General features: G+C 40.5%; 1 protein-coding gene across 1 annotated transcript in view; it reads right to left on the reverse strand.

The window, feature by feature from the left end:
- Positions 1-16,347, reverse strand: part of TOPAZ1 (testis and ovary specific TOPAZ 1) — a 76,322-nt gene that overhangs the window by 1,921 nt on the left and 58,054 nt on the right. Inside the window, 5 exon segments of the mRNA XM_062200101.1 lie at positions 1,273-1,456; positions 3,744-3,947; positions 6,097-6,261; positions 13,538-13,703; positions 15,399-15,499. Coding sequence (XP_062056085.1) covers positions 1,273-1,456; positions 3,744-3,947; positions 6,097-6,261; positions 13,538-13,703; positions 15,399-15,499 — 820 coding nt within the window.

Below are 16,347 nucleotides of genomic sequence, written 5' to 3' on the forward strand. Positions count from 1 at the left end.
GAAACTGCCTTTTGCTCAATGATGTTCACATCGCGAATAACCTTGAAAGACAAAGGTTTTCCTTCTGAAGTCAAGGGCAGGCTTGCTTCCAGCTCTAGCAGACGGTAAGCTTCTGTAAGTCACAGAGCATGCATTATTACCCACTGTAAAAGTCGTGGGTTCTGAAAGCTTGGGGCTCCTCTCCTATGACCCACTGCATGTCCGAGTACCCATGTGGGCCCCGCTGTGGGACTTAGGAGCAAAAATGAAGATTGCGAATAGGTAGACAATCAGGCTGCTTGCTGTACCACAAGTAAAGACACACTCAGTCTCCATCACAGAAGTCTTGGACCTTAAGCAAACACCCAGGAACCTGCGGCAGGCCAACACAGAGAGTGCAGAGGGTAAAAGCCGCACCGTTTTTGATGTAGGCCCTGCGGCTTCCCTCTGCCTGCCCTCTGAGGGAACACTCACGTGAGAGAAGTCCGCCGTCGGGCTGTGAAGCACTCTCGTGGCCCGTGGTGAACCGAGGCTTCCTGCCAACAGCCACCGCGGCGAGCCACCCATGGAGGGGTCGCACAGCTGTGGGAAGCTATCCCATGGGTGACGGCAGCTCCTACACCCAGACTCTAACAATGTCAAAGACTCAGGGAGGACCCTGAGCTAGAACCATCCAGCTAACCTGTTCCGAGCTGTCTGACCCACAGTAGCAGATAACCAATTTAATATTCAATCTGAGGATCTGGTTGTAATACCACAAGCTGAAGTAAAATTCTTGTGAAGAAGCTCTCAAACAGGGGGCCCACAAAATCCTTTTATTGCAAGTTTCCTGGACACAGCTAATAGCAAACTGGAGTGGCAGAAGTCTCAATTCTGGGACTCTTTTATGCATTTATAACAACATTTAAAAATACAGAAACTAGGCCTATGATTTTATTTTCAACAATATTCTTGACTGATCCTAATAAACTATCACATACTTCCCTTGTAGACCTGGCCCTTATCTTCTGGACTGACAAAAAAAGATAAAGATCTTTCAGGTATGGATCTCTAAACACAGGAAAATACTTCTCTGAATTAAGGGTATTTTTGAAGTCACTGAAATGTTTATTTAATGATACTAAATTGTTTCATTTTAAGCCTCCAACAGGTATAATTCTTAATTTAAATGTTAGCAAAGTTTGCAACACACATAAATATAAGAATTTTCAAATATATATAAGCATATAAATACACATATCCTAGGGGGCCAGGATCAGCATTCAGAATGCAGTTAAAGCTCTAGCAACAAACCTTTTCAAAACTATCTGCAGCATCTGTGTGGAGGTCCCAGGACTCTGAATACTACTAGCATTAGAAACCATGAAGATTTCAATAGCTAAAAGCATTTCAATCTCAGATAAATAAGAAGGAATCAGAAGAAGTTTTCGGTATAAATTTCCCTCCAAAGGTGGGTAGCAACCCAATGAAAGAGCACCTGAAATCAAATAACAGGTCAAACTTTACTAAGGTCCCAACAGGTAAAAACCCAGACTTCAATACCTCTAGATGATAAATACTTGTGTTTACATTAAAAAATAACGCTTGACATAAGAAGCCAATTCATTACACAGATTAAATGGCAAAGAGCTTATCATGTATATTTGACATTACTCTTTGTAAAATGCTTCTGACACATTAAATATGCAATGAGAAATATAGAAAGCACTCTGAAACATGACTTTTGAGCCTTAACATGACCAATACTCATTTATTTCAAGTCATAATGAATACAATAAAATTTCAGAGTAATCAGAAAACCAGAATAGCTACTTAGGCTTTGTTTTAATGGGCCTCATGACAACTATCTATGTTTATTATTATTCCCCATCTTGAATCATGAAACCAAAATGCAGAAATCAAACCAAAGACCAGGTGAAGCTCCTCCTTCCACCTGGGAGTGGCCGCAGTGTGTCCGAGTGCACTCCCTCTTGTGTGCTGCGCACTGTTCCGACAGCAAGGCTGGCATGCTGCCAGTCAGCGCTGACCAGGAACGGCTTCTGCACCCTGCCGGTGCTGGGCGTCTACAGCTCTGCCTATCGGTGCATGTGCTACAAACGCGACTTTTCCAGAGCAGAGACTGAACTGTTAACCTATATTCAGGTGCTCATTAGAAGCAAAAATAGGGAAATCCCCTTTAAAACTCCTTTACACCAAATTGTATACAGGCAGCATTATACTGTACTATTTTATCAAAAACCAATGTAAAACTTATCTAAAATGTTTCAGGACAACTTTCAAGTGTGGATGATGATCACTAAAGCCTTGAGGACCTTTTGTACGCCAGGCAACTGTGCTATACACATACAGGTTTCGTCTCATTTTAACCTTTCATTACCTTTGAAATGAAGTCTAGTTACTCCCACACTACAGATAAGGGGATAAGCACTCAACTCCCTAAGCCAGCCTGGCACACAGCCTTTCTGGCTCCACATTTTTATTTCCTAAGCGCGAGGTATTCTCAACTCCCTAGGTCACTGCCAAGAGCAACAAACTGTTAACTCATTCACTTTGCTAGCTACTGGTAGGTATAATTTACAGGCATTTCTGTTTCACTTTCCTGACAAGAAAGAAATAAACTTTAAGTAGAAATTGCTAACATCATTTCCCCCTGAAAATGAAACCGTGAAAAAAAAAAAAAAAAGCGTTCTCAGTTGACAGTGGCGAGGAGAGGAAGAGAATAAAGAAAACACAATGACAACATCTCCTCATCACAGACGATTCAGCTCTGAGAGAGAAGCCGGCCTTTTAGGACTCGGGAGAACAAGGCAGAGCGGCAGGAAAGTGGCGTTGCCGTCCCTGGGCATCTTCCTTCTGATCAGTCTGGGAACAGAGGGGAGCAAAGGCATCTAGAAAATGAAAGAGAACTCCAGAGTGGACAGAGTGTCAGCAACTCACAGGCCCCCTGACAAGGGACCTGTATCCAGCGCATCTCTCTATGTGTGTGTCTGTGTGTGTCTACAGATTCTTACAACAGCACTGAAACAGAACAAAACGAAAACCAATTCAAAAAGGGAAAAGGAAAATTAGGCAGAGGATTTAACAGGTATTTCTTCAGAGCAGATTTGTAAGTGGCCAAACATGCACATAAGGTGCTGACCATCACAGATCATTAGGAGTAGGCAAATGAAAACCACAGTGAGGTGTCACTTAACCAATCCACTAGGAAGGCTGAAAGCAAGACACAGGGACAGGTGCTGGTGAAGATGTAAACAGAAAACCTCATACATAATCTACAGTTGGTGGGAATATGAATATAAAATGGTGCTGACTCCTTTGAGAAACTCGTTGTTCCCCCAAAGGCTAATATACATTTATCGCCAGCAGTTCTCCCAAGAGCTGGGAAAGCTTATACGCACACAAAAGCTTGTATGTGAATCTTCAAAGCAGCAATGCTTAAACAACCAAAAAGGAGAAATAACTCCAGTGTTTATCAGTTGGTGAGACAGGGCAAGCTGGTTCAGACCGTCACTTATTGCCTTTGCTCGCCCTCTAGTGGATACACTGATGCACAAGGAAATAAAAACAACAGTAACTAGAAACGGGAAATAAAAGGTTTCAAAGAACACAGATCAGCTCAGACCACTACCTTTGAATATGTACCAACTGCTCTTCAGACCTATGTTCTTAAACGACCAGTCTTAAGTAATACAACTGTAACCTGGCTTAGAAACATAAAATTTAAAACCAATACATCAAATTAATAAATTTTAAACATAACTTACTTTTGTAGTGTGCTCTGGCTTTGAGCCATAAACAACTCCTTCCTAAAGAAGTAATTAATCTTCTAAGAAAGGAAAAGTCGATAGGGATGTTCTTGGAAATCATGAATTCTGCTACAGAGGATGACATGCCAAGACTATTGCTTTCTATACAGGCATCTAGAAGTTTATTATAAAGAAGGCTATACTGCGAGACTTCCACAGTTTCTGCAATGAAAAAAGGTTGACACAATTACATGGATCCACCTTAGCCTCTCAAACTTTCTTTTTCCCTAGGCTCTCCTTGGCCCTTTCTTACCTTATAGGGGCCACAGTCACTAAAATGCAGAAAACACCTATCGGAAGCCAAACTGTTCAGTTCCTTGTAGTGGAGAATATGAAAAGAAGCTTGACAAAAAATTCAGAGGTAGCATGAACACTACTGTATCAATAATCCCACACCACACGTGACTGCGGATCTGCCATGTAGTAAACGACTTCCTGATTCTGTCCCCATTAACTACACACAGCTAAGACCTCATCCTTGTATTTCCCATGACTAAAAATAATCTCCTGAGACAGCCACTGTGGCACAGTGGGTAAAACTGCCAACTGCAGCACTGGCATCCCATATGGGCACCAGCTTGAGCCCTGGCTGCTCCACTTCCAGTCCAGCTCCCTGCTAGTAGTCCTGGGAAGGCAGTGGAGGGTAGTCCAAGTGCTTGGGCCCCTGCACCTGCATGGGAAACCTGGAAGAAGTTCCTGGTTCCTGGCTCCTGGCTTTGGCCTGGCTGCTGCAGCCATTTGGGGAATGAGCCAGTGGATGGAAGACCTCTCTCTCTCCCCTCCTCTCCATAACTTTGACTTTCAAATAAATAAATAAATCTTTTTTTTTTTTTTTTTTTTGACAGGCAGAGTGGATAGTGAGAGAGAGAGGCAGAGAGAAAGGTCTTCCTTTTTGCCGTTGGTTCAACCTCCAATGGCCGCTGCGGCCGACGCATCATGCTGATCTGAAGCCAGGAGCCAGGTGCTTCCTCCGGTCTCCCATGCGGGTGCAGGGCCCAAGGACTTGGGCCATCCTCCACTGCCTTCCCGGGCCATAGCAGAGAGCTGGCCTGGAAGAGGGGCAACCGGGATAGAATCCGGCGCCCCAACCGGGACTAGAACCCGGTGTGCCGGCGCCGCAAGGTGGAGGATTAGTCTGTTAAGCCATGGCGCTGGCCATAAATAAATCTTAAAAATAAATAATCTCCTAATAAGTGTTCACTCTCAAATTTTCAAGAGTTCTTTAACGTGCATGTCTCTCTATCTTTGGTTGGTCTTAGAAGAGTCATCCTTAGGACTTCCAACTTTTTACCCCTGTACTCAGGTAGTTGGGTCTACGATCTCGAGTCCAGGTCTTTACCACGTTAGGGCCTTTTGGTGGTCCAGGTCTTCAAGAGGTTTATTTCTTTACCTTTAGTTTCTAAACGTTCCCAGGGGAACTTCCCTAAAACGCAAACTTCATTATATCACTCCTTAGCCCCCAAAACTTTCCTGACCCCTCACTCTACACAGAGGGGAGAAACTTTCATTAGACTGTCATTTGAAGTCTTGGTTGTATATTAAAAGCCCTGCTCGACAGCAGCCATTGTGCCAGAGATATCAAGATAAAGAAAATACCACTTTAGGAGCTCATCATCTAGAAGAAGAAACAGATAAGGATACTAATTGCAACACAGGATCTCTGTGGGATAAATGAAAAAAACAAAAACAAAAACAAAAACAAAAACAAACGAACAGAGATTTATACTGGAAATGGTAGAAGCATTGAGGAGGGGCCCCTCAAATGAATGCTTTCTTCATCCTTGGAACCCAGCACATTCTGAACGCAAAGGTTTGGCTCAAGAATTCCCTCTTCCTATCCATCTATGACTTGAGCCTTGACATTCAAGAGTGCTAACTACTGGTGCCTGTGTTGGTATGCTTTATTTGAACTTGTCATCTCCTTCATTTCTTCTTATTCCAAGTTTACCTGTATTCCAAAGTAATGTAAACTAAATTTTGTATTTATTAAGTGACAAGAGAAAAAGCACCGTTCATTATTGCTACACAATGAGGCTTCTTCATGTACTTAAACATACTGCCTGCTGATACTTGACAGAGATAGGCAAAGGGGAACTGATGAAAATGCTTGTGTTACGAACTGTTGGCAAACAACCCAAAGACCTTTGATTTTGAGAAACAATAGTATATTCCCTTTGCAGAGAACACGGTTTACAGAAAACCATTTAATTTAAAAAAATTTTATAATATAAAAACAGAGAATTGATTCTTATTAAGAGTTAAACATTAGATGGGCAAAAGATGATCAAGTTAGACTTTTAAAAAAACATACCTTGAGAATTCTGGAAACCTGGTAGATTCTGCAAAATTTCAAATGTCTGTCTGTAAAGGCTCTTGGCTAAGAGTTCGTGTGCAATTGTGCAGAGCAAATTATGTCTATTAAGCACATCCAGTCTATCACAAGGCCATGGTGGTGTATTGATTATCCATTCTGATTCTTCCAGAAAGAAAAAAAAAAAAACAGATACTTTATACCATGAAAACTACATTTAACAGTATAATCACAACTAATGTTTCAAAGTGTCTTTTGGAGACAGTGGCAAAACTTAAATATCTGAGCTCAGAAACAATAACCTCGGCTCAGATTCACTAGAAATAAATTAGTGATGATTATCATCCTAAGACAGAAACTGGCAGCTGCTAGCTGCTTTATACTTGTTTTTCATTAATTCTTCATCTAAGTGTACCAGTCCCTTATTGATTCTAAAGTTAATGTTTACTTTTATGACAAAAATGTTCAGATTATAATGATAATCTGCCTTAATTAAAAATGCTATTTGTGGACACATTAAACAAATTCATAAAGATACATAATAATTATTTTTGGTACTGATTTTGGTCAAACTATCCCTATTTGCAGATGACATGAGTAACAGCTTTTCTCCCCAATTTCTATTTTTAGAATAATTTCTACTATTAATATGATACACACGGAAAAATATCTAACACACATGTAATAAAATAAAAAATGAATTGTATGTACCTATCATACATCATTTTAAAAACAGATTATGAATGGTAACACCGATGTTCCTTAATTTCTGTCCTGATTTCCATACTGAAAAACCCAAGGGAGACTGTGGTATAGAACATCAGGTGCTAAAATGTCAATATTACATCAGTGACCCAATCTACTTAGTCACACAGAAAATGAGATACACAATGAAACACTGGTATAAGGACACCACAATCACATTTTAGTATTTTTTTTCAATTGGATTAAGTATAGAAGTCAAGTAATTCTTTCTTTTATGGTCATCCTGGCAAGGTGATTATAAAAGGTATTGAAGAAAGATTTCACAATTCAGGTATATAATGCCAAAAGGTATATAATGCCAAAAGTTCTAAGCATCTGGCATAAAGCTTTAAAACAGGAGTTTATTTGTAAATTAGTAGATTCTGCAGACTGATTTAACAGAATATTTTCCCTTATTTCTCCAAATTGTTCTTACTTTTTATGTATTTTTATTTATTCTTTTTTTTTAATTTGGAAGTTAGAGAGAGAGAAAGAGGGGGGAGAGGGAGGGAGGGAGGAATGGAAGGAGGGAGGGAGAGAGAGGGAGAGATAGAAAGACAGAGAGAGAAAGAGATCTTCACCCACTGGTTCACTCTCCAATTACCCAAATGTTCCAACAGCTGCAGCTGAACCAGACTGAAGCCTTACAGACACTCAGTTCACGTCTTTTACATGGGTGGCAGGGACCCAAGTACCCGAGTCATTGCTTTCTGCCTTCCAAGATATGCATTAGCAAGAAGTTGGAATTGAGTCCAGAACTGACCCAAAGTACTCCAACATGGAATGCAGGCATTCCAAGCGGTGTTTTAACTCATATTACATACCAGACAAAGTTCTGAGCACTTTATGAATCTTAACTCATCTAGACAGATATTTCAATTTACTCCTAAATTTGTTGAAATTCCAATATACGAATTTAAATAAGCAGTATGTGGAAAGACTGCATATGCCATCTGTTAAACATAATTCCCATTAAAACAGTTAAATCATCATTCTTTTTAACAAGAATTTTATGACTTGGCTGGCACCGCGGTTCACTTGGCTAAACCTCCAATCCGATTCTAGTCCCGGTGGGGTGCCGGATTCTGTCCTGGTTGCCCCTCTTCCAGTCCAGTTCTCTGCTGTGGCCCAGGAGTGCAGTGGAGGATGGCCCAAGTGCTTGGGGCCTGCACCCACATGGGAGACCAGGAGGAAGCACCTGGCTCCTGGCTTCGGATCAGCACGGTGCGCCAGCCGTAGAGGCCATTGGGAGGGTGAACCAATGGAAAAGGAAGACCTTTCTCTCTGTCTCTCTCTCTCTCACACTGTCTAACACTGCCTGTATAGAAAAAAATAATAGAATTTTATGACTTTTTAAAGATTTTTATTTATTTATTTGACAGGTAGAGTTACAGACAGTGAGAGAGTGAGAGACAGAGGTCTTCCTTTCCTTGGTTCACCCCCTCAAACGCCTGCAACGGCTGGAGCTGTGCCGATCCGAAGCCAGGAGCCAGGTGCTTCCTCCTGGTCTCCCATGCGGGTGCAGGAGCCCAAACACTTGGGCCATCCTCCTCTGCCTTCCCGGGCCACAGCAGAGAGCTGGACTGGAAGAGAGCAGCCGGGAATGGAACCTGGTGCCCATATGGGATTCCAGCGCCGCTGGCGGAGGATTAACCAAGTGAGCCACGGGGCCAGCCCCGAATTTTATGACTTTTAAAAAAATGATTTTATTTGACAAGCAGAGAAAGAGAGAGAGAGAGAGAGACAAACAGACAGACAGAGGGAGGGAGAGAGGGAGGGAAAGGGAGATCAAGATAGAGAGATCTCCTCTCCCCAAATGGCTGCAACAGCTGGTGCTGGGCCAGGCCAAAGCCAGGAGCCAGGTCTCCTGCGTGGGTGCAGAGACTCAAGCACTTGGGCTATCTTCTGTTGCTTTCCCAGGTGCATTAGCAGGTAACTGGGTCAGAAGTGGAGCAGGCAGGACACGAACCAGCACCCATAAGGGATGCCAGTGTTGCTGGCAGCTGCTTGATCCATTATGCCAGAACACCGGCCTAAGTGCATTTTATTTTAAACAAGTTCAATTAATTTTTGCCAGTCATATATCTGGTAAACATGAAGGGGCTTCAGGAAGTTTGTGGGAAAATGCAATTAAAAGAATGTGAGTGGCAGGTGAGAATTCTACCAATGAACCACTCATATCATTCACCCAGACCAAGCAGGATTGATCCCTGGTATATAGGGATGGTTCAACATTTGCAAATCAATAAATGCGCTAAATCATATTAACAAACCAAAGAAGAAAAACCATATGATTATTTCAATAGATGCAGAGAAGGCATTTGATAAAACACAACATCCTTTCATGATGAAAACTTTAAGCAAATTTGGTATAGAAGGAACATTCCTCACACAATCAAGGTAATTTATAACAAATCCAAAATCAGCATCTTCTTTCACGGGGAAATGTTGGAGGCATTCTCACTAAGATCTGGAACCAGACTAGGATGCCCACTCTCACCCACTCTCAGTACAGTCCGGGAAGCTTTAGCCAAAGCCATTAGTCAAGAAAAAGAAATCAAAGGGCTACGAATTGGAAAGGAGGAAGTCGAACTATCCCTATTTGCAGATGACATGATTCTACATAGAAGTGAACCAAAAGACTCCACCAAGAGGCTATGGTACTCATAAAAGAGTTTGGTAAAATAGCAGGATATAAAATTAACACACAAAATTAATAGACTTTATATACACAGACAATGTCATGGCTGAGAAAGAACTTTTAAGATCAATACCATTCACAATAGCTACAAAAAATTAAGTAGCTTGGAATAAATTTAACCAAGGAAGTCAAAGATCTTAATGATTAAAATTACAAAACATTAAAGAAAGAAATAGAAGAAGACACAAAACAATGGAAAAATCTTCCATATTCATGGATTGGAAGAATTAGTATCACCAAGATGTCCATATTACTGAAAGCAATTTACAGTTCAATGTGATCCCAATCAAAATACCAACATATTCTTCTCAGAACTAGGAAAAACAATGCTAAAATTCACATGGAAACACAAGAGACCCCAAATAGCTAAAGCACTCTTATACAACAAAAACAAAGCCAGAGGGGCTGGTGCTCTGGTGTAGTGGGTAAAGTTGTTGCCTTCAGGGCTGACATCCCTAATAGCTAATAGTTCGAGTCTTGGCTGCTCCATTTCCAATACAGCTCTCTGCTGTGGCCTGGGAAAGCAGTAGAAGATGGCCCAAGTCCTTGGGCCTCTGTACCCTCATGGGAGCCCCAGAAGAAGCTCCTGACTCCTGGCTTCGGATCAGCCCAGCTCCTGCCACTGCAGTCATCTGGGGAGTGAACCAGCAGATGGAATACCTCTCTCTGCCTCCGCCCTCTGTAACTCTTTCGAATAAATAAAAAATAATATGCTAATTAATTTAAAAAAAAAAGCCGGAGGCATCACAATACAAGATTTCAAGACATATTACAGGGCAGTTATAATCAAAACAGCCTGATACTGGCACAAAAATAGATATGCAGATTGACTGAACAGAACAGAAACTCCAGAAATCAATAAATGCATCTACAAACAACTTACCTTTGACAAAGGAGCTAAAATTTTAGAGCAAGGGCAGGCTCTTCAACAAATGGTGCTGGGAAAATTGGATCTCCACATGCAGAAGTATGAACAAGATCCTTACCTTAAGTCCCACACAAAAATCCACTCAAAATGGATCAAGGACCTAAATGTATGAACTGATACCATTAAATTACTAGAGGACATTGGGAAAACTCTGCAAGGCGTTGTCACAGAAGCACAGGCAATCAAAGTCCAAATTGACAAATGGGATTACACCAAATTGAGAAGCTTCTGCACTGCAAAAGAAACACTGAGCAAAGTGAGGAGACAACCAACAGAACAGGAGAAAATATTTGCAAACTACTAAACTGATAAAAGGTTAATATCCAGACTCTATAGAGAGCACAAGAAACTCAACAATAAAACAAACAATCCTGTTAAGAAATGGGCAAAGGACTTAAACAGGCATTTTTCAAAAGAAGAAATTCAAATGGCAAATAGACACATAAAAAATGGTCAGGATCACTAGCCATCAAGGAAATGCAAATCAAAACCACAATAAGGTTTCACCTCACCCCAGTTAGAATGGCTCTCATATAGCAATCAGCAAACAATAAATGCTGGTGAGGATATGGGGAAAAGTAACCTAATCCACTGTTGGTGGGAACGTAAACTGGTGCAGCCATGTGGAAGACAGTATGGGGATACCTCAGATATCTGAATAGAGACCTACTGTAGGACCCCGCCATCCCATTCCTAGGAATTTACCCGAAGAAAATGAAATCAGTATATGGAAGAGTGATCTGAGCCCTCATGTTTATTGCAGCTCAATACACAATAGCTAAGATATGGAATCAACTCAGACGCCTATCAACTGATGACTGGATAAAGAATTTATGATATATATATACACTATGGAATACTACTCAGCAATAAAAAAAAAAAGAAATCCTTTTGCAACAAAATGGATGCAACTGGAAACCATTCTACTTAGTGAAGAGAGCCAGTTCCAAAAAGACAGATACCATGTTTTCCCGATCTGTGGTAACTAATAGAATACCTAAAATATAATATACTGGAGTGAAATTGGTTATTTTGAGATTAGATGATTATTTACAGCCCTTGTCTCTAACGCTGAGGAAAAGTGTTTTTTTTCCTTCATACTATTTGTTGAACTCTTTATTTAGTGTAGGATTAACATTAAAAGTAAAGAAAAAAGTAAAAAAAGTAAAAAAAGTAAAAAAAAAGTAAAAAAAGATCTTTGTAAAAATTATGAGTGACAACAGGAGAGTGAGGAGTCGATTAAATGAGATAACACAAGTAATACACTTAGCACAATGCCTGGTTTAGAGTGAAAACATTATTATTAAATCAAAAACAGAGATGAATACTAAAATCAGAAAACAGACCAAGAACACGAACAGGCAACTGACAAAATAATTACTTATGGGGCCAGGAGTAGCAGAAGAATAGATTTCTCTAATAAACAATTAAATGCAAAGTAAAGCTGTGAATATCACCATTACCTTTTCAAACCAGCCAAGAAATTAGAAATACAGCTAACATCCAAGGCTGGCAAGGGTGCTTCTTCATCGACACCTTTGCACACAGCTAAGAAGCCCACTGCTACCATGGGCTTCCAAAGGCTGGAGGACTTTTTAAATTCTACTCACAGAGCTAAGGCCCAGAAAGGAATGTACCACAGCCAGATTAGGGTTTGCTCCTGGAACACCCCAGAAGTTTCCTGTTCCAAGGTGATCAAGTCCACTTTTACAAACGATTTCACTCAATTTTTGCCACAATCTCTTCTTTAGCACAGAGCTGTGAGCACTAGATTTTATTTCTGTAATTTCTCTTCTTGCAGTTTGGTTACCCTTCCCACTTTGCAAACCATGCTGGGCTGTTTGTTAACTTGAAGAAAACATGTTCCAACAAGGTTTTGATCATGCAGACTATTCACAATCTATATTCTGTAAGTCTTTATCACTGAACAAATATAAGGAATTATTTATTTAGACACATATTCGAAGAGCTGAATAGGGCTGGGTACTCATATACGTGTAGGGTAGTAGTATATAAAGTTAGCTATTTGTTTCACTCATATATACTCCACCATCCCACCTAAACTCTGAGAACCTTTAGGCGTCTTCATTGCTATCTTGCTTTATCAAGTAAAATGTGCCTGAGCGTCCAAGTGGACAGAGCTGCCACTAGCAACAACGCTGAAACACTGCTGCACTCTACATTCTCCTCTATCTCATATCACACTAACTTGGTTGCTTCTGCTGGCTTAGTTTTATTGTAATTTCTCCTAAACGGATTCTTACACTAATCTTGGTTTGGAGTCCTCCTTTTCCTGTGTATGTGAGGACAGAGTTTATACAGGTTGCAATCACAATTTCCCTGTTTCACACAGCAGTGGAAGCTTGGGCCGTACAGCTAGACTGTCTGGGTTTAAATCTGGCCTTCTCTCTTTACTTGTTATGTCATTCAGGGCAAGCTGCTTACTATCTCTGACAATCTCTTCTGAAGTATAAAATGGGAACTGCAGGAGCCAGAGACGTGGTGTAGTGGGCAAAGCTGCCATCTGCCACACTGGCATCCCATGTGGGCACTGGTTTGCATCCTGGATGCTCCACTTCTGATCCAGCTCCCTGCATCTGGGCCCCTGCCACCCACCAGTTAAAACTCCTGGCTCCTGGTTTTGGCCTGGCTTAACTCTGGCCATTGCATCCATTTGGGGAATAAACCAGCAGATGGAAGATCTCTCTGTCTCTCCTTTTCTCTTTCTAATAAATAAATAAATCTTACAAAAGGGAGGAGGGGGAAAATTCTGACAGTTCTGAATTCAGTATTCCTATGAAGATTAATCAGGACATGCCAGATGATGGTTTTGATACCATGCCTAGGCCACAGCAAGAAATAATTTTTATCAATAAAGACCCACAAAATTTCCTCTTCAAAGCTAAGTTAACTTTCCTCTTTCAGTTTGCACAGTAACCTTTCCTATCCACATGTATTTAGACTAATCTATCATCCACAGTTCAATATCACCTTATGGTAATTTTACAGAATATAATTTATAAGCAGTTTAACAAAATTATTTTATGCTTGCATGTAACAGAACTTACCCCTCAATACCCAAATGGCACCATCTAGGCTTCCACTTTTTAGAAAAATTTCTGCTGCAACATTCACAATTTGACATCTTGGTGCTAACTTCTCAGGGCCTGTAAGTCCTTTTAAACTTGTAAAATGTATTTTTAGTTCATATAGTTTATCTAAGACCTTCCTTCCCTACAATAAAAATAGGGAGCATGAGTTGAGCTTGCAGTCTTTATATTTTACACAAAGTCACTGATAAACATGCAGAAGGTAATTAACTAATTTGATTCATCACCCTAGAGACGGCTGCCAACAAGCTCCTTGATTCTTCCTGCCACTCCTTTCCTGCATAGCTGGAATGATGGAAGTGGAACAGGAATATTAACCACCCCTCCCACCACCGCCACCGCTCCCCTTTCTCAGCACATCTGTTTTCATCTGCTTGATACACTGCTTCCACTAAGATCTCATTCTGAAGAGCATTTCATGTCTTAACGTGGAAAGCACTGGTTATATGTTTTTACTCCCTTGCTGTTGAGATCCAGGAGCAAAGAGACAGTACACATGAAGACAATTTATCACATTTAGATAAAGACAGTAGGGGAATAAGGTTAAAGCTGGATGAGCACTTCTTTTCTGGCTCAATGGACTAGTAATTTCACGTATTCTACATGGACACTGTGGCCAGTGTTCAGCTACATTGTGAGAGCAGGGTCAAGGTACATCTTGATCATCCCAGGCCTGCCACACAGGAAGTGCTAAACTTCCTAGAGACCCTGCAGCCTAGACAGCTCCCATACAACCATTCTAGGATAAATATTTTTTCTTAATGCATTGATTTTTTTATGTGTACAAGTATCCATACTTCAGCAGAAATGTTACTGAACACATTTAATTAGGAAAAAGCCTCTTTGTAGCAAGTAACTAATTTAATAGTGACTACTCTCAAGCCCTCCACTCTCTATATAACACCATCCTCAGCACCTTCTCCCCATTTTGAATTGTCCTGCCCTGTACCTGAACCTTTTTGAGGTTTTTTTTTTAAGATTTTATTTATTTATTTGACAGAATTACAGACAGTGAGAAAGGTCTACCTTCCATTGTTTCACTCCCCAAATGGCCGCAAAGGCCGGCACTGCACCAATCTGAAACCAGCAGCCAGGTGCTTCCTCCTGGTGTCCCATGTGGGTGTAGAGGCCCAAGCACTTGGGCCATCCTCCACTGCACTCCCGGGCCACAGCAGAGAGCTGGACTGGCAAGAAGGGCAACCGGGACAAGAACCGGTGCCCATATGGGATGCCGGCGCTGCAGGCAGAGGATTAACCTAGAGCATCACGTTGCCGGCCCCCCTTTTTGAGCTTTTAACTCCACTTGTCACCTCAGAGAAATCTAAAGAATGATAATAACAACATGGTTCTGAGTCACCACACCACTTCCATGGTGAATTCAGTCTCAAAAAGTCAGACATCAGGATGGATGGTGTATGGTGTCCCAGAGCATTCTAAGGGGTGGTTGTTCAGTAGTTTTCTTAATTGTGAGTATCCTGAGTTCATCTCAAGAAATATGTCTTAAATGGTTCCAAAATTACAATGCTACTGATACTTAGAAGTTGCCTAAACAGATTGTGAATTGAAACGATTCAAATAAATATGACATGTAGCGTAGCTTTCCATACTGAGATTCTAAAGAGTAGCCAGTTCCATGCCGCCTCCTTTCCACACTTGCTGAACATACCACCTAACAATTTACTTACTAGGCTGGGTCCCATTCTGTCACCTGTAACAGTTATTAGGAAATGACTAATTTGTGGTGTTATCCTATATTTTGTCCATAATTTTAAGACTAACACTCCTTATTCCAAGCCAAAACAAAAGCTTAATGAAGTACCTTGGACCACTGCAACATCCTGTGATAGAAGTACATGGCACTGATTCCGATTCTTCCCAGCAAAGTTTTATCTACTTCACTATTTTGTGGATCTTTGCTAACTGAAATACAAAGAGGCACATGGAGGAAAATGAGATAATCACTTACAGACATGGGGAAGGATTAATGTGGAACTACTACAACAACGAGCAGGTACTGAATCTAGCCCACCAGCCAAATCTAAACATGATTTGTTTTCATATAGCCTGTGAGTTAATGTGGTTTTTGTATTTCTAAAGAAAAGAAAACAATGAGATACAAAGTGTATGTGGTGTGTACCAAACCTGAAATATTTACTACCTGGCCTTTTACAGAAAAAGTTTGCCAACTCTTGATCAAAAATATAGTACTAAAGAACTCATGTTGAGGTCTTTGCTAATTATATACTGAAGTGATCTTCTGTATATAAAGAGAATTGGAAATGAAAAAAAAAACAACCTGGTGTTAAAATGGAAATGGCATAGAAAATTAATTAATTTGAAAAAAAATTTATGTAGGATCTCTGTCTTTAATGTGCTGTACATTGCTATTTAATGCTATAATTAGTAATCCAATGGTAGTTTTTTCACTTGATGTTGCTATATGGGCAAAATGTTGAAATCTTTACCTAATATATACTAAACTGATCTTCTGTATACAAAGAGAATTGAAAATGAATCTTTACATGAATGGAAGGGGAAAGGGAGCGGGAAAGGGGAGGGTTGCGGGCGGGAGGGAAGTTATGGGAGGGGGGAAGCCATTGTAACCCATAAGCTATACTTTGGAAATTTATATTCATTAAATAAAAGTTTAATAAAAAAAAAATAAACTATCACATGCAAAAAAAAAATCTCAAAACTACATGTTCTGTACTAACTTTGATGATATAAAAAATTTAGTTCCTCTAGTATAATTTGCCAGCAGTAGTTTT

Source organism: Lepus europaeus, chromosome 9, assembly GCF_033115175.1.
Source record: "Lepus europaeus isolate LE1 chromosome 9, mLepTim1.pri, whole genome shotgun sequence".
Classification (NCBI taxonomy): domain Eukaryota; kingdom Metazoa; phylum Chordata; class Mammalia; order Lagomorpha; family Leporidae; genus Lepus; species Lepus europaeus.